Genomic DNA, 22,903 nt, shown 5'->3' with positions numbered 1-22,903 from the left:
ACTGTGATCATCCTAAAGTGTGAGAGGTAATATTTAGGCTATCAACAAGGTAATGCTTGAGGTGGTAAGAGATCAAGCCAGTAACAAAAAAAAAAAAAATCACCATTTGTGTGATGGTGTAGAACACTTACTCAGGACTGTCCTTCCATGAAACCCTGCATCTCTCCAGTCCACAGCCTGTCACATTTATTCAAATACATGTCTGTTACCGTGTGATACATCCCATCGCTCTGCCCTATATTATTTGATCATTGCCTGAAAAACAAGTAACCCGTGTGCCAGATCTCACACGTCGCACGTCCCCTGCTCTGCTCTGGTGCTGTGAATGTGAGGGTGTTTAGGCAAACGTATGATAGGAACAAATTTGAGAGGTAACCTTTTTTCTGCAAAAGGAGACAGACCATTTAAAACAAGAAAAGGTTCCTTAAGTGACAGCTGTATTTGCTTGTAAGTGTCACTGAGCTTGTAGTCTGTCCCAGGCTGACTGTGACATTTCACCTTTGCATGTCTATCATTCCAACAGGTACAGAGACTATCGATATCCTCCAGATCATGAGAGGAGATACTTACACACTATGCAGTTCTGGCACATTCTTGCTGCAAAGCTGGCCTTTATAATCATTATGGAGGTATGTTGCCTGCAAAATTTCCTTCTGAAATTGGTACCTTATAGATTTTCTAGATAGTTATTATGAAATAATTTTTTCTCTAAGTAATACCAAGTACTCATGTCCTAAATGATTACTATTAATAGGCCTTTCAACTTCAAGTTAACCTCAGATTAGGAGCAGTGAAGACAGCTGAGGAGACTGCTAATGTTGATCAGAATCCCCAGCAAAATAAAAAAGGTCTTTATGCAGGTGGAAGAGATGTGAACCACCAGGACTAGCACTTCCCACTTGTCTGGCTTTCACAAAATCCTTGTCTGGATTTCACATGAAATGATGTATGATTTCATACATCACTTTGCAGTGATGTATATTGGCTAAAAATAGCTAAATCAATGGTTTGGCTAACTGGCACTTCAGTGTTAAGCCACTGTTGAGCAAGTTATGAAGGGAAAAGGAGTAGTTAAAGTGCTCTTCTCATCACTTTTCCTGCTGTGCTTTATCAGCTCTCAGTAGCTGAGCGTTATCAGCACGGCTGTGTGAACTTTCTGACAAACCACACAGGGGACTTAGAGATTCAGACCCTGACGCTTCCCTCTTGGGTTGGCTAAGTCATTAATGGTTGGGAATGAAAATTTCTGCATAAAAGGGTGTGTTTTATTTAGATACACATTAGCTTGGTATTATTTATTGTTCCAGGACAGCCAAATGAGATGTGTTCTCTTTGTGAAGAGAAAGTGACGTATTTGGTGTTAGATAAAACAAGAAGTGTTTTGTTTGGTAATGACTTATTCCTTCTTTTTTTTTCTTTTTTTTTTTAGCATGTTGTGTTCATCGTCAAATTCTTTGTAGCCTGGATGATTCCTGATGTCCCTGCAGATGTGAAGGCCAGAATAAAACGTGAGAAGTATTTAACACAAAAAATCCTGCATGAGTATGAACTTGAAAAACTGAAGGAGAGACTGTGCCAAGGTGATAAACGAGCCACGGAGAAAGAGTTCATCGCCACGGAAGGGAGGATGGAGTTATCCAGAGCAATGTAGCCCTGAAACCAACTGTTTGGGATTTAGCTCATTTTAGCTTTTTTTTTTTGTAATCTGTGGTTTGCTCAGTATGCATCCTGTCGAAAGCTGTAGGAGAGTTCAATCCTTCGCTTTCAGTCCAAAGATTTTAGGCTTTTCTTTAAAAGCTTTACTGAGCTTTCAAGGTTTAGGAAATCAACTGTTTGACTTCGGCACTGGTTTTTATTTGCCCATGACTTTGACTAAGAACTGTAATCTTGTAATCCTAGAATTTGGACACCTGGTACGGGGATTGTTACCTTCAAAGGGCTCACAGGATATGATAAGGTCGTTATCACCAAGCCCTCTCCCTGTTGGTAACTGCGAAGTTCCAGGACTGCTCTGTGGAAAATGCTGAGAATTATTAATTTTGTTACGTGATCATTTAAATAGGAGAACACTCCTGATACAAGGGTTAGGATTTGGGGCTTTTTTTTTTTTTTTTTTTAATATCCACTATGTCTTATGAAACATTGGTTTGCAGCTTTGAACTTCTATATACTTTGTAGAAGGAACTGATTTTTAAAGTTGGCTTAATTCCACTTGGAATTATTTACAGGCACAGAATTCAGTTAATACATACTAGTGAAGTAAAAAAAAAGCCATAATTTATTTTTATGAAGATACAGTTTGCCAAAGAGTTTGCTCTTTAAATGTAGATATTGTGGAATCATCTAATTGCAGTGGCTCTTGAAAATATGTATTCAATGTGGAGAAGTACAGTTATTATATTTCTCAGTCTCAAAAACTGCCATTTTTGGAAGATTATGTTTGCCAGTTTTGGCCAAAGCTGCTCCTTTATTTATTTATTTGTTTGGATTCTCTGTGAATGCCAGCAAAGAGCTAAAGCTGTGTCTGTACTCGGTGCATCCTGTGGGGTGTGACTGCACAGGGCAGTGGATTTGAAGCTGGGTCACCACACTAATTGATCCAGCTGGATGGTTTGTTCTTGGACTTTTATCCAAAAGATTTTAAGCAGGCCAGATAATCTGTGCTTATGCTCTTACTGTCCCTATACATAGGAGCTTGGGGTTTTGGGGTTGTTCTTTTCTTTTTGTGTTTTTGTTTTTGTTTTTTTTTTAAATTTTGAATCTTTAAGAAGGGTATTTTTCTCTGTTTTGTTATGTGGCTTTTCTACAACATGACTGAATTTATAAATATATAATAACTACTTGTGCAAAGTATCTTCCAGCTGTTTATGAATGTGCCCTCATTTTCTAATTTGAAGCATTTTAGGCATTTTTATCGTTTTGCTGTATATTTAAAACATATCAGCGCTTCCATGCTTAGTGCCTTGTTTCTCTGCATTTGGCAAAAGGTGTGAAAATAATCTCTGTTGGGCAGTGCCTATTTCCAGAGCGTGCTTTGCAGGCATCTGTGAGCCTGCAGACTGAGCTTGTTCAGTGTTAGCCAAACCGTGCCTGCCTTGGCCCACTCCTGCTTCAGTGCCACGTGAACTGATCCAGGGAGCACTTCATGCCTTGGTGGCTTAGTTAAAGTAACACCACATTGCTGAGTTCTCTCAGGCTGAAGTGCAGAGGGTAGACAAGATTAGGAAACTTTACTCTATTTGCACTTTGAAAGTTATACTTCCTTGCAAGTATACACAAAAAAAAAAGGAGCTTTGTGTTCCACATCAGCCTGATCGTGTACTTGTTTCCTGGTACCACAGCTTAAGGTATGTTGTTTTCTTGGTGAGTAACCCTAATGTTGTAACAGTTTTAAATCAGTGTCCTGAGTGGAGCTGTTGTTATTAGCAAAAGGCTTAATATTAAAGTGCCTACCTCGAGCAGACATCACATGGTTTGGCTGCCAGTCAAGGAGATGATGCAGATGTACATTTCTCGTTACTGTAAGTTATTCACCCTCGTTCTCTGAGTTTTGCTTGAGCAATCAAGCATGTTGGCAATTCATGTCCATCATGAACTGATCATGTTCTTGAATATTCAGATATCTTCGTAGCGGATTTATTAGAGGAATGCATGTGTAAATAAATTAGCTCTGCTGCTTAGTGTGTAAGCCAAAGAAGAGTATCATTCGCCATGATTACATATCCAGCACCACAATTTGCACAATGAAAGCACTGTGCTGCTTCTTGCACATATGCTGTTAATTAAACTGCTTAATTTAGATGTCATGGTTTTGCTACTGTTAGCAATGCAAACAGTTACTTCAAACAGGAAGGTGATGAGATGCTAAAAGGATATTTCTATGCAAAACGTACAATCTGATTGAAGCTGCAAACAGATCTGGAAATTCAGCATTAGAATATGTCGTAATGCTTCATGGTATTACTTTTTCGTATACGGAAACTCTTGAAAAGAGAATTTGTTGTCGTATTAAGAGCTAACATCACATAACAAAATAAGCCTTTACATAATATTTTGCCTTCACCTGTCATTAAGCAGTATTCTAACTAAAGATGGTTAGGTTTATAACGGTTCACATACATTTCCTGAAACTCTTGAAAAAAAAGTGACAAAAGTCAGAAAAGTGGCCAGGTCAGTTTGGAGATGTGCTGATTCTTAATAATGGAATATTTCATTTTGATGGGTTTTGGTACCTAAAAGTGTTCTTTAACCAAAGCTGAAGAGAGTTCTGAGTTGGAACTACTGTAATTTAAGCAACAATAGATTGCCTCATTAGAATGAGTTAGAAACCCAAAAATTGCCTTTCAGCTGTAATACAATCAGGGATTTTTTTTTTTTCCACTTAAAATTTAGGGGTTTTTACCTGGGAAAGATTTAATGTGGTATGTTCTAAGCAAAGGACTGCAAGAGAAGAGTGCTACTACGAGACACTATACTGTTTTTTTTATAGAAAATGTTCTTACTATGCTTTACTTTTTTTATGCAATGCTGTCAGTTTGAGGCTACAGAATGGAGTGAAAATAGATGGACTTTCTAACTGTACTGCTGACTTTTTTTACATGTACTGCTTGTTTGACTTGTACCGTCATGTAATCCGAGTGGCGTTTTTGTCTGCTAAGTTTGTTGCTGATATATCTAATACACTAATGTCGGAGTAAATTTTTTAAACCTTGCATTCAGCTAACATTTAATATGCACATTGAATAAGATTTAAATCTGGCCAATAAAGCTGTGTCTGTTTTTAACGTGCTGTCAACTCGTTCGTGCAAACTCCACGAATTCACAGAGGAGCTGAAATATCGGAAGTCAAAATGCCCGGAGAGCCTCTCGGAGAGGAGCATTCATACAGATTTCTGCACCTCATGTATGTTACACATTAACACAGATCCATTTTCAGCCAGGCTGCTTTTCCCCCTGCGCTCTCCTGAGTGCAGTTTTTATTCTTGCTGTGCCAGGACCTGAGGCGACTTCTCGAGTTCTCAGTCCCACGTGCGGTTTTCACGCGCAGCACGAGTGGCTCACATACGTTCCCTTTAAATAGCCTGGAGCACACACACACACACACACACACACACACAGTGGAAGACATGGCAGAGCTGAAGCTTTCCCAAGCAACTGGTTAAGTCTTACTAGGCATATTTTCCTTAAAACTCACTTCTGGCACCAGTGAAGGGCTTTGGATTAAACCTCAGGGAGTCTGGGTTGAAGTTTTTGTGGCTTGCTCGCCAGCAGATGGTTTTATCCCAGCACGTTGCCTCTCCTGTTGTACCACAGGGTCAGAACTCTGGGAACAGGGTCACCTGCCACACTTGGTGGGTCATTTCCTTTGTAGCTTCGAAATGATAAATTAAAGGACATGCAAGAGCAGTGGTCAAATTAAAGAAAGGTATGAGATGATTAAAAGAATCTTCTCTGTATCAAAGGAGGGGGAGAAAACGCCAAAATAAGCAAGGTATTATGTATTGTGGTGTGCTTGTTACTGAGGTGAGATAAGGTACTTAATTAGCTATCAAAGGCAAAACTAGAGCATTAAAATGGAGAAGAAAGTGGTAGCAAAGGGGGGGGGTGGAAGGATGAGGGAAAAGTGCTGTTGCTGTGCAGGATACAGGGGATATTTATGTATCATGTTGGGAGTTTTCAGATGCATTCAGGCTTTGTTCTTTGGAGGTTAAACCTTGCCACCACTGAGGCCTGTGGTAAATGGGTAATTCAAGGTTTAATTGGGGGTAGAGTATCATCCAAACCCCATTATATTTTATTAAAAAAGTAGCATGGTAGCTTGTGAGACAGTCACGAATTCTGGAACATACCTGGCTTTCCCCATGATTGGAAACTGCAGCTACCCATCAAAAGTCTTAATTCCTTCATTTATCTCGTGCAGTAAATGAAGAAATGCACCAAAATTCAGTGGTCGCAGTTTTTGAATCAGAAAAACAGGTAAGGCATCTAATTCATCCACCCAGATTAAAAGGGTCTTTCTAAAAATAGGTCCATGTTTATTCTGTGCAAAAAATGATGGGGAGCACTGAAATGGAAGGCATTTTTTCAGCATTTGCCTGTGAAACGGTGTAAAACACGTTGTCTTACAGGAGCAGAAAAAAATATGTAGCCCACTCACTAGTGGATCAGTGGGAAAGAACAGCAAGATGTGGAAGAAACAATATCCCGGCATCTGAAGTCTGCAGTTTGTTTGAGATGCGTAGGATCTGAAATAAATAAAATCTTGCCCTGAAAACATTGTCTTAAATGTTTAGGACAGGCTGCTGGGAGACACAGGGGAGGGGTCGGGTGTTACCTGACGTCTGGTGTGGCAAAGTGATTGCACCAAGAGAGGGCAAAGGGAGCCCTCACAAAGGACTTATTTAAAAGTCCTTCCTTCCCTAAATAGAAAGAGGTAAAGGGGGAAAAGAAAAAAAAAAGGAGGATTGTTACCATATGAAGGATAACAAAATGATTTCTCGAATATCTGAATTGCTGTGTAACCTCAAGGGTGGTCACAACAACTCTTGGCTTGGCATCCTCAAAAAGGAATAGCTAAATCTCAGTCTGCTTTTAAATAATCCTTTGTCTCTGCACAACACTTACATCATTCAGATGCAACTCAGGAAGGTTGTTTTTTTTTAATGTAAGTATTTGTACTGAGAAATCTGCCAGGAGATGAGTAGGATGTGAAATTCAGCAGCCATATCAATTTTTGGAAGGGTGCATACGCACATTCCCCTGCAATAATTAGTGACTATGCTTTCTCAGTCAGAAATGAGTCAGTCTGAGACATTTAGTGAGGCTAGGATTCTTTTTGAGTTGTTTTTTTTCAGCTCCTCAACAAACCAATGCTGTTGGCTTGTCAGAAACATTTGTATTTAAATTATGGACTGACCCACCATTGTCCTTGGGTGTTCTGAGCATCCAACGCTATTCAGCATTTCAGTTTTGGTACTGAAAGTTGCAGGGGCCGTAGCAACTGCTTCTGTCATCAAGAGACATTGAATAAACGAGCCTTATTTTTGTGTTGTCCCTTCCATAACCACGGGAGGTTTGAAACACTTGATGCTGTGAGTCTCTCTGGCCCACACCATCCTCAGCGATGAAAAGCTGAAAAGGTAGCAAAGCTCTGGCTCAGATGGCCCCAGGTTCCTTGGCTTTTACTTATTTTTCTCAGCAATGTAGTAGGAAGAGTGCTGGAATGTTCCAGCACTGCATGCTCGATGGCTCTTTTAATAGTTTTTTCAAAAAGGAATAAAAATAACTCCAGACAGAAGATTTTAGCAGGGAAAACTGATAGGGAGGCTGGATTCCCTGCCACGTTACCTCATCCACAACAGACAGTTTTACTGTCAGATTCTCTTGAATAAACATTCCTGCTGACATTAGCCCATAGAGTGTCAGCAAATGGTAATGCTACAGGTAAGCCTGTTCCCTGGTTGTGGTGTCTGTATATTATTCCTCAGATAAAATTCTGGCTCCATCTCCACTGGTGGGAATTGTACTGTTGTTTTCACATGTGGCCAAGATTTCTACATCTCTGTAACAAAGATCCAGCTAAAAAACACCAAACAAACAGCTGAAACAGGTGGGCCAAGAGATTTCTATACAGCTCACCACACAATGACAGTCTGTTAATTTTAGGGTGTCATGCTGCTCCAAGCAAGCTGCTAGTGCACTGCAAGCAGGAAGGATTCCCTGCTTTCCCCCTTTCACTGTGACTGTGACAGCTTTTTAGCTTCCCCAGAAGCGGCACAGGAGACAGTTGGGAAGGAAAGTCTCCTATTTTGAGGGAACAACAAGATCCCATGCGTTCTATGGTAAGCAATAAGTGTCTCAGTGCTTTTTCATTATATTTTTGTTGCTGGGCCTTTCTGTGGAAATAGCAAGTAATTCTATGGCTGCAACTGGCCTGTCACAATGACTCGTGTTTTTATTAGAAGATGCCAAAATATGCCAAGTCACCACATACCAGCAAGCCATTCAAGTTTTTCATCAGCTGGGATTGGTAAAAAGCTGATGAACCAGTTAGTGGGGGTCACTGCTGTGGTTAGAGATGAGGAAGGTGATACGGGGGAGAGGAAATCAAAGCAGGAAAAGACCCAGCTTCGTACTTTTAAGTTCAAAGTGCTAGGATTAGATGCTGAACATGTGGAGGGAACTGAGTATAGGAAGGAATCATGAAGTCCTTATCTTCAAAATGGGGAAAGTGAACACACAGAGGGGTAAGGGCTCATGAACTGGAGCAAACAGAGAAACTGAGGCACTGGATGGGCTCAAAGCCAGACCATGCAGAGGAACTGTTAATATTTAGATGTGTAGGAGAAACCTTTAAGTAGAAGTGGTAGTCTGTCCAAAAGTCTCCCCTGCCTAGGAGAGGGGAGCCAATTTTTATTAGCAGCTAAAACAGGAGCTGAAATGGGGCAACTGAGAGGTCGGTCCTGCGGCGAAGGGAAAAGCAGGATTTTCTTTGCTTTTACACCTGGAAGAAGTTATCTGGAAAGAAATCCTTTGGAGTGTTTGCTTCTCTTTCAGTGCTGGACAAACTCTGCTTTATTATTTAGCATGAGAAGATGAAGTGATATCAGATCATTGCCTTTGAAGAACGAGTTCCTTACCGTCTTTTAAAGCGTGCTGGAAGAGCGGCTTGGCCTGGAGGTGTCCTGGTAGGGCAGCCCAGAGCAGTAGGTAGGGATTTCTCTGCTGATTGTAATGCCTTTGATCAGACCACGCTGATCTGTCAGTAAAATGTCAAACACCTAAAAAAAAAATGAAGGCAGTACCAGCACGAATGTCTTGTCAGAGCTGGCAATGATGGCACAGGCAGTCACAAGATGTTCACATTAACTGTAAGGCACAGAGGAGACATCTGTCACATAAAGTGCTTCGTGGCTCTAAATTTGGATGGAAAACACAAATTTTGGTGGGAAACGCAGATGCCATCTCGGACGCTGTCCACAGGACTCTCCTTCCAGGGACTTTTCCTTGTCCCATCTGTGGGGCTGACTGAATATTTCTGTTATCTGGATATTTTCTCCCAGGGGAAATGCTGGACCCAGAGCAGAATTTTCCTTTGCAGCCTGGGCTGAGCTGAAACCTTCCTTTCCTGATTGCCATTTGCACTGTATCTTTTGAGATGGTTTTTTTGCAAGACAATCAGGACAGTTCACCATGTTTCCTACTGTGGCAACATCTTTTTTGTCACATGTCACATGAGCTGGTCCTGAGGCACCCAGTGAAATCCTTGAGGGTGTTAGACAGGGATGGGTCTTGATCCACCTCCCCATATGGACAATGACTACCCTGGCCAGTCCTCTCCAACCCAAACCACTCCATAATCCTACAAAATCAGTAGCAAGGACACATCAGCTTCCCAAGATGGAATTATACAGTACATGTGGGAAATATGCTGGCAGTCATGCTTGTATTCTGGACTACAAATTTGGGCAGCTACAGGGATCATGTAAAATGGCTTCAGGACTGCAGTTGTCAATCTCCAACCCTGAATATTCTCTTCTTTCAAGTAAGTGAAGTGGGCAATGAACAGAGCTGGCAGAAAAATTAAAACCTTGACAGAAATGATGCTTCCAAGTTTTGTTTTTAAACTGATCTCAGTCAGGATTAATTTGTTTCTTTCTTTTATTGCTTTAATGTGCACAATTATAAAGGCCAGTGAAAGAAGTTAGCACATTTTCACCCACCATTTTTGCAAATTAAATGATTCCCTTAGTTTCATTTTCTGATTGTTAACAAATTTTTCTACTGTAGGATTTTTCATGAAAAACAAATTTATATGTGGAAAAATTTCAAACTGAAAAAGCTTTAAATTACACAAAATTTTCTGAATGGTTTATTATGTTTGGGGGATATTTTAAAACACTAAGAATGGGAGTTTTCACTGTTTTTTGTTACCATCAGAGGCAAAAAGTAATTTTCCATCTTGTTCTGCAAGACTGAGTTACCAGTTCCCACACTCAAGTTGCTTTTCAGATACTTGCATGTGTGAGCTGTTGTCTGACCATAATATCAGACGGATCTTAAAGGTATTAAAATTGGGCCCAAATGTTTAGCAACATTATCAACTGTTTAGAATTACTTTAATTACTTTAATTACTTTATGTCCCTCTGACCTTTTGTGAAATAACAAGGATTAAAACGGGAAAAAATCAGGGAGGAGAAGGTGGTACAGCTGTCCTGTACATCTGCCATCGCTGTACTTTATCTGCTGATAAAGGGACATTCCTTCAAATGCTTGGAACCACTGGATCTGTAAACTGCTTGTTATCCTACTGCAGGGAAATGGGGTTGGTGAGGCATGGAGTATCTTGGAACAAAGGGAATAAATATGTGACATATAAACTACCTTCAGCACCCCCCAGCCCCCCAAAAAAGGCCTAGTTAGTGTCTGCCCTCTCAGGCTAATAACCTGCCTGTGCTATGGAAAAGGAATTCCAGAACATGGATAATTGTGAGGTTTTCTGAAGAAATGCTGGCACTCATGACAAAGTCCTGTTGTCATATTTAAAGTCATATTTCTCGAGGTTGGGTTCGAGGAGAGAAACCTGGGCTGGTTTTTACACTATCTGGCCACCTCTGTGCCCCACGTGGATTTAAGAGAGAATCCTGCTCTCTCTTCCCCCACTGGTCGTATTTTTCCATCTCCTCCAGGCTGTATGACTGGTCACCCAACCTTTCAGTGAAGGAGGATTAGTGAGGATGACTTTGATATCTACTGGAAGTGCTGGGGAGTATAGGGCAGCTTTTGAAAGACAAGGTTTGTGAAGCCCTTTGGAGAACACTCCTCAAGGTACAAGACATGAGTGTAGGAAAGATGCCCACGTAGATTGGGAAGGCCCGTGCTGGGCAAAGCCCTGAGGTGTGACTTTAACCAGCTGTGAAAGGACCTCCCAGTGATTTATGATGTGCCCCGATGATGGAGCACACACCAATCAGAGAGTGATTAATATTCTTGTCATAACTGGAAAGAAATGGGCAGCCTGCCAGGGAGATTTGTCCGTGAAAGCAGAAGACCAATTCAGTGCACCAGGAGTGACTCGGTAATACGAGACTGATTGAACACATGGAGATTTTTATTAAAGATAAGATCCCTCCAGGGAAAGGTGTTTTCATAAGCCAGGCAGGCCTCATAGTAAAGAAGAACTTGAATGTGAAGAAGACATGACTGACAGAAGGGATTTTTAGGGAACCACTTGCTTTCCAGCCACTGAGTTTGGGGATTTGTACTTATTTCAGAGTTTTGGTTATTATATGATTATTCCTAACAGAAAGTCAAAAAACCCTAATGAACCCTGTTGTTCTAAAGGCACCAAATCTGGCCTTTGTAATGCTTCTGATGTGTTCAGCCCTTCAGAAGGCAGAAGATATCTAGAAAAAAAAAAGGAAAAAAAAAAAATATATATGTTATATATATATAACATCGTGGTAGGTGTGAATGCGTTGGTAGTCTCAGACCAATTACTGGACACATTAAAACAAAACAAAAGCAGGGGCAATTAATACCGTCCTTATTAAATTAAATTTCAATCTATGAGGGTAAGGAGGAAAAAAGGATCTGCATAAAAAAACCCATTCAGATCACTGTAAGAAAATTTAGATCCTTTGTTATGGAAATAGGCCCAGTGTTTCCACTGGAATTATATGCAGAGGAAGACCTACAGTGTGGAACTGTAGGAAAATATTAGGTGAGAGAGAACAAGAAAACAAACAACTAAATTTAACAAGTTATGTGTTGCAGACAACAATTACCTGGCTGCAGCCCCCAGGGTGTGAGCTCAGGACATCTGGCAAACAGCAACAGAACTGTGCTTGTAGCCCTCCCTTTTCTTACATATTTACACACATCTCAGTCTTTAATCTTTGCTTGGCTGTAGCATAATGGACGTTTTTCATGGAAAAAAGCAGGCTGAATAGCTAAGAAATGCCTATTTCTCAACAGGGCTCCGGAACAAACAAATGGTAAGACAATTTTTCAGAAAACGGCATCAGTTCTGAAAGGAGAGGGTGTGAAACGTGTATGGAATGTTTCTCAGCTGGTAAAATGCCACGTGCACATTAAAATCAGATCCATACAGAAGGGCAAATCCTGGATTGCTTTCTTGATATTCTGCAGAGATTTGCCTCTTGCTGAGTTAGGTGGGAACACAGCCCAAGCAGAGACTTTGGCATTTGTCTCTTTCCTCCTTTCAGCTGTTATTTTTCTGATAGATTGAGAAGTTTCTGTAGCACTAAAACAGAATAAATAGCATTGTCTTACAGGAGCTTTCTATCTACCCTTTAGTATTTGGCTTTGGCAAACAGAGTGGGATTCCTAGATCATACACCACAGCATGCAGAGACAGCACTGATGGTAATACTGATCACTTCCCACAGCACACAGAGACAGCACTAGTGGCAATACTGACCACTTCTCCAGCTCTGAAAAAAAAAAATAAATCCAGGTAAAACTGCCCATAAAAATCACCCTTTGGGTTTAAAAAGGAAATAGCCAGCAAATCTGTGCCACAAGGGGAGCCAGAAAGTTATTCAGCTGCAGAATGAGTTGTAATAATCAGACAACTACTAAGATGAGGGCTGTTGGAAAGAAAACCAAAAGATAGAAAAGCTTGTCCTGGCTTTCATGATGAAAATGCCAATTAAGAGGAAACTCTGAGCCTGGTAAGGGCAGAAGGTTCAGCGTAAGCCTTTTGAACTCTTTGAACTTCCAAGTCTTGCAAATAGACCACCAGTTATGTAATTAAAATTCACCTCCCCCCAACAGGAGAAACCCTGGAATAGCTAAAGGCTTCAGAACTGGTCACAGAGAGACTGAGTCAGGCACTGGCTCGGGTTGGTGCAGATGGAACTGAGTAAGCCAGAGGCATTCCTGACAAGCTACACTACATAGCACTGCATCATCCCGTGGTGACACACAATGCATTTGGGGCCACAGCTTCCTCTAGTGGAACCAATTAGTTGATCCACCAGATCTGTGACGATTTATTTACAGCAAACAATAAGAAAAAAGAATATATAAAAATATTTACACATAAGCACCAGATTCTAAAATGAAACGCGTACAAAGCCTAAGCTCGGAGATGTTCCCTGTGGAACAGAAAAGGGATCTGAATCAAGAACTTGATATTTTTAGTTGCCTTTAGAGATCACAGATATTTTTTAATGGGTAGGTTGAGCTGAGTGCTTTGGCCTGAAGTGATCTACCTATGTGATACCCTGCTCTTCCCCACTCCCCTGTGGAACCATCAAGATCATTGGCAGTGCCCTAAAATAAAGCAGAGATTCTCCTGTCATCTTAAATTATGTGCTGCTCTAGTATTTCCAGGGGAGAAGGAACATCTAATGTATTCCACAAATCAACAAGAATAGCATTTCTGTCTTTTCATTCCCTCAAAACCTTTTACAGTCTTTGGTTTTCCTTTGCATCTTGTGGTAAGAACAAGAATATTTTTCTACCTTCAAACCCATGGACATGTTCTCCAAAATGGTGTCTAACACTTCTGAAGTATTTAAAAAAGAAGCAAGACCTCTGTGGTTTATAAAAGGCAGAGAAATTGTTTCTCAAAAGGTGCAGCAGTGTTAAAGATAACTTCTGCCATTAATGAAACAAGAGATCAACACAACCAAAAACATCTACCACTGATTGTTTCAGAGTTTTCTAACAAAATGAGGCTTATGTTTCTCTGTGTGTGTGTGTGTTCATTTCCCTTTACAATCACTTTTGAACCCATTTTGGTCCAATTTGGAGGAAACCTAAATGTGCTGGAGTTACAAGTTCCCTAAAATTTTCAGAGAAATAGTTTACCAAAAGCAGTTTTGTAAAGGAAAACAAAAGAGGCACAATAAGGGAGAAGGAAAAGACATGACAAGAACTAAGGATGCTGGCAGGAAAGCATGAGAGAACATCCTGACCAAGGCCTGGTGTAAGGACAGGGTAGTAGAAAATTAGGGTCACTCAGGACAGGAAGCCTTGGGGAGTCAGATGCATTCATTAACAATTGGTCTTAATTACCTTAAAGGTCTTTTCCAACCTTAATGATTCTATGTTTCTGATGCTCACAGAACAAGCAAATTTTGGTTTTATGTTATAAATACACAAATATCCTTAGATCACTGGAACCTGTTCTGGCAGAGTAGGGTGAAGGCACAGTGTCTTGGGTCTTTGTATCACTAGCAAATTATGCTTTGTGGAGATAGATTCTAATTGCAGTTTTATGTGTATTTTTCTCCTTAGGGAAACCACTTTTCACGTGATAGCATCTGCATACAGCATTTAAGGTATTTTGTGTTAATTTGGTCTGTTGAAAAATCAACATTTGTCCTAAAGATGGATAATTCTCCCTCTTTCATAACCAAAAATCTGAGGCATATTAAAACTGAGTGACAAATCTAGGCTGTAATGTCAATCCCAGACCCGACACCGTAGTCCAAGAGCCCAGACCACCAATTCAGATGTCAGTTTGCTGTTGGGCTAAGAACAACTATTTCCCAAATATCTGTTATGAGTCGTGTGGGGTTGTTTGTCTCCCTACCAGGAACAGTTTCCTGATCAAATGACCTACCTGATATTACTTTTGGTCCCTCTTCAGGTGTTCTCCTAGCAAATGAATGCCTGTAACAGATTAAAACCCTCTTCAAATCAGTGCAACTTGTGCTCTGAATCAACAAAAATTCCTCCCCGAACTTCTCTTAATACATTTTAAAATAATGCTGAGACAAGTAAACAGAAAAGAAATGACCACTGCAGCTTCATAAAATCGGCTTCCAATTTTCTAATTCTAGCAATAAAAAGGCACCACAGCACAGTCTTCATTTTCTACGTTTCTCACAAGGTTTCTCCTGCAGTGAAAAGAGACCTGACTGTCACTTTTTTTGTGTGTAAAAGCCTTTTCTAAGCTGTTAAACAATCCAGTGCTGGACATCCTGGAATAATAGAGTAATGGTAGATTAATGATGCACAAAAGATCATTAATCACCATGTTAATAACAGATAGGATGATGTGCTGCAGTCACAAATCCTTGGCTAAATTTCGTTATGGGTAATTGCATCCCACTCACCAAGTGTTGCTTGGCTGTCCTGGGTACTGAGAGGATTGTCCCTCTGTCACAGCCCCAGAGGTGGGTGCATTTCTGCCTGTGCAACGTGACAGATGGCTTCAAGTCCTTTGGGACACTTTGCATGTAACTCATGGAGCAGCACTGGAATTCAAAGGAACAGATGTTCCTGGAATATCTGGGAAGAATATGAGCATCTCCATTTACTTTTAGTATAAATGTATTCAAGGCTGTTAAATTTCCCCACATATATATATAAAAAAATATCATTGCTTTCATGATTTAAAAGGCATTTGCCATTGGGTGGATTTTTATTATTTGGTTTGTGGGTTTTTTTTTTTTAATCTGCCTGCTAATATTAAAAACAAACTAGATTTTAGACAGGAAAGGGAAGATGGAAGAAATAAATAAATCTTTGTGTAACACAGCAGGAAAATTTCCAGCCACGGAGTAGTCCTACATAGTGACTGCAAATCATCTAGTGATTTGGGTTGTTTTCACAGTGAAATCCGCAATATCAACAGAACATAAAGATTAACTGCAATTCTAGTGCTTTGGTGGCTTTTACCACTAGAGGGCTGAAGGAACAGCTTCAACAGGAGCTGGATTATCTGAAAATTAGGCATTGACATCAGAGTTAATAACAAGAATTTACATGCTTAAAAAGAAGATATTCCTCCATTAAAAAAAAAAAAAAAAAAAAGGTGCAGTTTTCAGATAATTCTATGCTGTTTTGTTTTGGTTTTTAAATGGCTCTTGTTACCCTCTCAGAAAGCAATAGCAACTTGCCAAAATTACCCTGAGCAAATTACCTCCAGTTCGGCCAAAAACTGGAAATCACCCTGAAAAATGAGTGTGCAACTTCTTTCCTCAACCACATTTCACTCCTTGTGCTTATTAGGCTGTTGGCAGAGCAATGCAATAACATTCTAGCACCTGAATAATGGCATCTGAAAGAGCAGCCCCATTTTACAAGCTCTGAGCTGCCGTACATCCCACTCAGCTGAAGCAGTGGAAAAGCTGCACGACTCTGCTTGACAAAATCCACAGGCACAGTTTAAATTGTGGCCAGCTCCCCTGCTAGGTTTGTCCATTTGCCCCCGTGATCGCGGCCCAGAGTTCCAAATTCCTGTTTCCAAAAAGCGCAAGCCGGTTGAGAGGGGATTGTGTGGATGTGTGTGCTCTGCCTGGACAGATGCACTCCTCAGCTTCAGCTGGAGCATGTTCTCCTGGGGACACAACAGGAGGAGGATGGACAGTTTTTGTGGTGCTGTAGAGATACAGAGACGAGATCTGATCCAGACTGTTCAACTCTCGCCGCGCTTGTTTTGTAGCGTATAAATTACCTTGCACAGCAAAGAGCAAGGGGATTTCATAAAATACATGTTTGGACACTGCTGAACAAACCTCCAAAGGGCAAAATAATCTATGAAGTACCATCAACCCGGCTTTGTGTAGTTTGACCTGGGACTGAGGAATCTTTGCGGGTTGGTGTGCAGAAATTTGGCAGAGACGCATCTTTGGTTTGTGTCTACACGTGGACACTGCACCTAAATCCTCAGATGGATGGGATTGTGTGATTTTTTTCAGGAGACTTGTCGAGTTGTTGCTGTGAATCATCACGGCTCTAGGGGAATAAATCAAAAACCAACCTAAGCTTTTCAGGAAGTGACCCTTGCAAACTCTCAGGGAGAATGAGGAAGCTCCTGGTTTAACACAATCTTTTTGTCACATATTTCTGCCTCTTAAGCCAAGGCATGGCACAAGGCTTTATTTCAACAAATTTTTTTTTTAATTATTGAATATTTTTTCAGTAGTTTACTGGAAAAAAAAAAGAATTTACAAAGCCATTGCTTCTTCCAGACAGCCTTCTTCCTGGTGGCTTGGCAAGGAGATCATTATTTGGGCATTGCTGTGTGATTTTGCAGTTTCATAGTCCCAAAGAAGGTAAAAAATTGCTTTGTTCTTAAGGTGACACCAAATTACTTTGGATTTAATGGACAGCTACCACAAATAGGAGTGAGAATTAGATCACAGTTTTTGTGGCATATTTATGCTGTCCTCAGTCCCAAAAGACTCTGTATTACAGACATGCATTTCATGGCATAGCTAAGATTTTAAGCACATTTTTTTCCTGAAGATGATTAAGAGCATTAAGAGGGCAGTATTTTGTCACCTTTGAGTAGATAATAAGGGAGTATAATATATTATGTATTATATAATACATATATGTATTATATATATATATTAAGTAGATAATAAGTAGATAAAACAGGGATAATAAAATGTCTTAGATTTTATATGTATGATCATATGAATTTAAAGTAACATATATGATTATTTTTCAAAATGGATCACAAAATACACATTCATTTTGTAAGTTCTGCATGCACAACACTTGGGAAGGGGAAAATCCATTTTTGCAGTCTATCAACAGCAAAGATAAGATCAAAAATGGAATTTAAATAACTAGTATTTTTAAACTACTGCTATGTACCATGGTGAAAATTTTAGGTTTTTCTTCACAAAGACTAAAACTTTGAGAAAAAGAAATTTATACTGGTGTAAATTATAAAGGACTTTGTAGTCCTTTAAAAGAATGATAGTATATTTAGGCACTCTTCTTAGGGTAATTGTGGAAGATTTTGAGATTAGATATACACCAATAATAAAAAAATGAGCTAAGAAGCACATCTGTAATTCTTCATCTCTGAAAGAGAAGTTGAAGTATGTCAATTAGAGGTTTGTGAAAAGGAGCTATTGATAGAAATAAAAGGGCAAGTAAGGACTCAATCCTTTAGCCTTCACATGAGCAAAAGGAAAAGAAAATCTTGTGAGGTGAAGAAAACAGTATTTAATTGCAAGATTTCAGGATGAAACAATAAGCTTTCTGCTCCGTGTGAGAAAACCCCAGAGTCATCTGCAGCCTCCTGCATCACACCATGTCACCCCACAGATGTTGGTAGAGCCTTTTCAGAGCTGCATTTTTTAGTGGGCGACTTTGGGTTGAATCTCCTTCCTCCTGGTCAATCCCTTTAGCAGTGATTATTTGGGCTGGAATGTTCTGCACAGCTTCCTATTTCCCCTGACACCAGTGGAAAGAGCTCACAGTGATTTCACTCGAGTTTGAATTAGGCCTTCTGCAAGTGAAGTCTGTCTGTGACAGGTATTTTCTTATAAAAATAATTATTGATCGTTTTAATTAATGTTATGTGTTGTTTCTTCCAGAAATGGCTCGTTCTACCAACATTAAGTGCTTAATGTTAAAAAAAAGCTAACAAGACTGCAGATATTTTGTAATACTAATGAGATTAGCTTTCTGCTCCTCCTATTAGTGCCTCATGTGAAACCAAACCAGCTGAGCTTGATCAGGGTGTGACTCAGTAATGTCTGGATATAACATCACAGACATAGAATTTCTATTTCAGAGAGCTACAGCAGCAGCTTAGTCACTGTAGGATTTTACTGTACCAGGGTTCTTTGCTCGTTTGCATATTTTATCCAATTAAGGACTAACTAATTCTCCTCTAGCAAAAGCCTGCAACCAGGAATGTCTCACCTGGACTTTTGGTCCATTTTCGTGTGATGTGACATGATAAATTATTTCTCTTTCCCAAATCCATCACCATTTATTTCTTAAATGCCATTATTTTACTAATAATTATTGCTGCTATTCAGTGGCCACAGCATCAGTGCTGAGCTTTCTAAAAAAAGGGGCCAGAGCTCCCTGCACAGAGCGTTTAAATAAACAAGTCACCCTTGCCCTGCAGGCTTTACAGTCTCAAATTCCAGCTCAGGAAAGAGCTCAGTACCTTTCTGAAAGGCTTGAGTTACAGAATACAATCCCATTTCATCCATCCCTGCAAAACAATATCCTGTTCCTGCTGCCTCTTAGAAAAAAAATCTATTAATATGGGTTTCCTTTGAGCATCTGCAATGGCACACTGGAGCCATGAAACACTGGGAAGACGGGCTTATATAACTGTGCAGCTTTTCTTCTTCTGGGAAAAATTCCTTTCGGGTTTGTGATGGCAGTGAAGATGCTGTAAACCACATTCAGTGCCTACCATGATTTATAAATCAGGTCTGTGATATGATGCTAATTAGCAACATTTCAATTACATATTGTTTTAATTTATTTTCTATTTGTAGTTCTTTTACAGCTTTGAAAGGGAACACTGAAATTCTACATGGATCAGTCATTATGGGAATTTCAATACTAAAATAATTGGTCTGGCGTAGATGTGCTTTGACGCCGTGAAGCTTCATTAACCCTCCAGCAGAGGGCAACATGTGAAAAAAATATTTATATAAATCCAAAGAGCAGTTGCTTTTAGGCTATTGCAGCTACAACACACCTTTTCATCAGGGAATCCTACTTTAGAAAAACACCATTTACATTTAGTCACCAACTGGGCGAGTGAAGTATCTTAATAATTTTGGAAGGATTTGTCCGGAGCACAAGTTATCATTTTTAAGTAACACAGGAACTTTAAGATTAACAGGAAACCTAAGAGAAATATAATGGTTACGACTTAAAAAACAAATACCACGTTTCGCGTCTTCAGTTTGCTCCGGTGTGATAAAAGGTGGGAAATTACGTTCATTGCAGTGCTGTAAATACCACAAATCAAGGCCGAGCGTTACACTGGCCTACTCAGAGGCGTGAAAACAGAGGGCACGAAAGAGATGAGAAACACCAAACGCTTAAGAGAAAGCGGTCACTAATGGGTCCTTAACATGACACAAAAGCAAGAAGCTGCGCGGGTAGACGCGGACCTGGAGGATAAACACACCTATGGAACGTTATCCACACACACACGCCTATGGAACGGTGTTATCCGTTCATCGGCGCTGCCGCAGCAGCGTTATCCGCAGTTCTGCCCCGTTTCGCCGGGAAGCAGCGAGCCCTCGGGGCCACGTCCTTCCTCCCGCACCCGCGGGTCGGCGGGCACCGCGTGGGGCCGGGCCGGAGCCCTCGGGGCTTGGAGGGAGCGAATCCTCCCGATGCCGAAGGCGCGGCCGCTGCGGGCTCGGGGGCGCGGCGCTGGCCGCGGTGCTGAAGGGCCGCATCGCCCGGGGCTCCGCGCCGCCCGTGGCGGGGGGGATTCTCCCGTGGGGGGGAGGTTCTCTCGTGGGGGAGGTTCTCTCGTGGGGAGCTCCGTGTGTGCCCGCCGCGCTCCCCCCACCCCACCCCGCGCCAGCGCAGAGCCCGCACCGCCTCCGAGCGCTCGGCACGGGGCTCCTCCGTCCCCTCCCTCCTCCCAGCCGGGCATGGCTCTGCCTCCACCACCCGCCGCCCCCGCCGGAGCCCGCGGGGACCGGGAGGCTCGGTGACCGTGCCCGGCTCCCCCGCGCTGCCCGGCGGCGCGCTCGGGCTCCGCGCACACGGGCGCGCTCCCTGCGCCCTCTCCGCCGCCACCACCCCTCCCTCCTCCCCGCTGCCCGCGGCTCCCCCCCGCTCACACACGCGCGCACGATTCCTCCCCGGTCCGCCTTCTCCCCGCATGAGCCGCTGGACGAGGGAGAAAAGTTCAGGGATTAAACCAACATGAACCGCCGCCGCTCGTAGCGGTGCCCTGCGCAGAGCGGAGCGGAACCCAGCGAGCATCCCCCGCAGGAATGGAGTCGGTAAAACAAAGGATTTTGACCCCCGGCAAGGAGGGATTGAAGAATTTCGCCGGTAAATCGCTCGGTCAGCTCTACAGGTAAGACTGACCTAGGTCTCTTGTAGGGCTCTACTTCCTAGAAGGAAAATTGGAAGGTTTTGTTAACCGCCCGCTGCTGAAGGAGGTCGAATGGTTGGGGGGGGTTAGGGTGGGAGCTGCTGAGATACTGCTGGATATGATCTGGATCCTGGAAACTAGTGCTGAAGCTGCTCAATATGGCACCCTCGTAACTTCTCTATCTGATTCGTAGATGGTGTCAGCAAATATGTAGCGAAAGATTACCCCATCTTTCTCCCACAAAAACAGGATCCCATCTTGAAATCATAATCAGGAGAGGGCAGCAACCTGTATTTTTGTTCTGTCTTAATTTTGCAAAGCAGTCACAGGATCTTTCCCCCTGCCCTTAACAAAGCTTAAAACAAAAACAATTCTGGTTTTGATTAATATTGTCTTTTGTGTAATTCGTCGTCAGAGGAAGATGGAGATATATAAATAATTGATATCTGAACGATTTTTTTTCTCCTGAAGCTGAAACATATAGAAGAATGTGTTTAATTATTTATCCATCTGCCCTGAGAAGCATCTGCTTATCCTATAAGCGATACAGAACTGCAGTTGCTAAACTCAAAAGCATCACTCCTGTACGTTTCTGCGTGTAAAGAACATTTCTACCGTCTTGGAGCCCTGTGCAGGCAGATAAACAAGCCCAAATTCTTGCATACCTGAGAAGTGTATGCACTGAAGTTCACACAAGTGCTCCGTCCAATCTAGCGACTTTAGTGACCTCCAGAACGTTTGAGACTGGTCTGCGAAATTCCGATATATTTTCAAATTGTACCGTCTGCTAGAAATTACTGCGAAGTGTTGCTTTTGGTTTGTTTGCTTTGGTGTTTTGCTTTTTTTTTTTCTCCCGAATTACAGTTGTAAGGTAACTGCGGATTTGTCTGCCCAGGGTAGGTCACGTAAAAGTCTTTTTTTTTTTTTTTTTTTTTTTTTTCCCCATACCTATGCGGCAGTGCTGGGCACAGGCACAAGGCTGTTTCACAGCATGAGTCACAACTTCTGCTGCCATTTTAAGGAAAGGGGACATATCAGCGAAGTGATAAAGACAAGATTAAGATTTCAATTTTCGTAGGAAGTGTACCATTAAGAAAAGACAAAAGCAAAATTAAGGTCATCAACAACACAGTGAATTCCCTACTTTTTGGTCGTGTTTAAGTCATTTTCAATGGTCGAAAAATGATATATTTTTTAAAGGATAATCCAGAATAACCGCTTAAATATAATTAGGAAATAAACCTCTTTTTTTTTTTCCCTTCGTCCTGAAAGAGTCTACAACATATGAATAAAAAGATTATTTCTACTGCTTCTTATATGGTCACACAGTGAATAGTGGAGAAACGGTGTTTATATTTTCCAGCAAAACTCCGTTTCAATTCACACCTCTATTAACAAACGCGCGATTTGCTGATCTTTTTCAGCGCAGGGGAATTAAGTACTTTGTTTTCGATTCTTAGAATTAAAACACTTTTCTCGTCCCTTACACATTGATTTCCAGTTCTTCCCGAAGACAAGACACCCATTCAGGGAGAAAACACTTCTACATTATCCTTTATCCGCACGAACGAATTTTGAGCACAAAACCACGGTGGTTTATTTTATTCGCAACTTAAAAACCTTTCTTAGTGCCTTGGTCTTTAAGCATGAAAAGAATTCATCCAAAAAAGGAAAAATCGGGAGAATTTCGGCTGCACAGCTTTTGGAGAAAATCCCTGTATTTTCCGCAAAACACGGATAATCTTTTGAGCCTTTTTCTGCTAATTGTTACTACCCCATCAGCCGGATGAATCAACCTGAAAGAGATGCTCCTCCGAGGAGAATTTCTGACGTGAGAAAACACTCCTAGAGCAGGGGTGAGGGCAGCGGTAGGAGATTCCAGAGTATCGGGAAATGGTCGCATACTTGCTTCTCAAGACGATATATTTGGTTCGTTTTCCTGTCTGTTAAATATCTCAATGACTACAGAAGAAGATTTAGGGATTCAGCGTGGGACACTTGCTCGATAAACATGATTTTTCTTAATACCGACACAGCATTTTAAAAGCTTTTCCACCAAAAAAAAAAAAAAAAAGTTCTAAACCACC

The 22,903-nt window shown here is 41.2% G+C and overlaps 2 protein-coding genes and 1 long non-coding RNA gene across 5 annotated transcripts in view; 2 read left to right on the top strand and 1 right to left on the bottom strand.

The window, feature by feature from the left end:
- ANO5 (anoctamin 5) overlaps positions 1 to 4,784 on the top strand; it is a 49,016-nt gene extending 44,232 nt beyond the window's left edge. The window contains 2 exon segments of the mRNA XM_050337086.1: positions 524 to 629; positions 1,430 to 4,784. Of these exon segments, the coding sequence (XP_050193043.1) occupies positions 524 to 629; positions 1,430 to 1,651 (328 nt within the window). The 3' untranslated portion in view covers positions 1,652 to 4,784.
- A 5,636-nt stretch (positions 4,785 to 10,420) lies between these two features.
- Positions 10,421 to 21,676, bottom strand: LOC126651313 (uncharacterized). Of its 3 annotated transcripts, none has more exons than XR_007631629.1 (4): positions 21,482 to 21,676; positions 14,598 to 15,268; positions 12,313 to 12,456; positions 10,421 to 11,406 (listed from the first exon to the last, which is right to left on the bottom strand). It is a non-coding gene; the product is annotated as an uncharacterized LOC126651313 (long non-coding RNA). The 3 variants fall into 3 exon arrangements; XR_007631628.1 differs by lacking the exon at positions 21,482 to 21,676 and having other exon boundaries at positions 14,598 to 14,647; positions 15,094 to 16,962; XR_007631627.1 differs by lacking the exon at positions 21,482 to 21,676 and having other exon boundaries at positions 14,598 to 16,962.
- The window catches only part of SLC17A6 (solute carrier family 17 member 6), a 28,932-nt gene continuing 26,427 nt past the window's right edge, over positions 20,399 to 22,903 (top strand). The window contains exon 1 of the mRNA XM_050337087.1: positions 20,399 to 20,798. Within this exon, the coding sequence (XP_050193044.1) occupies positions 20,713 to 20,798 (86 nt within the window). The 5' untranslated portion in view covers positions 20,399 to 20,712. The remainder of the gene's footprint in view (positions 20,799 to 22,903) is intronic.

The sequence above is a fragment of the Myiozetetes cayanensis genome, unplaced genomic scaffold (assembly GCF_022539395.1).
Source record: "Myiozetetes cayanensis isolate MyiCay16 unplaced genomic scaffold, myiCay2020 scf6-25, whole genome shotgun sequence".
Taxonomy (NCBI): domain Eukaryota; kingdom Metazoa; phylum Chordata; class Aves; order Passeriformes; family Tyrannidae; genus Myiozetetes; species Myiozetetes cayanensis.
This window is presented reverse-complemented; position numbering and strand designations above follow the sequence as displayed.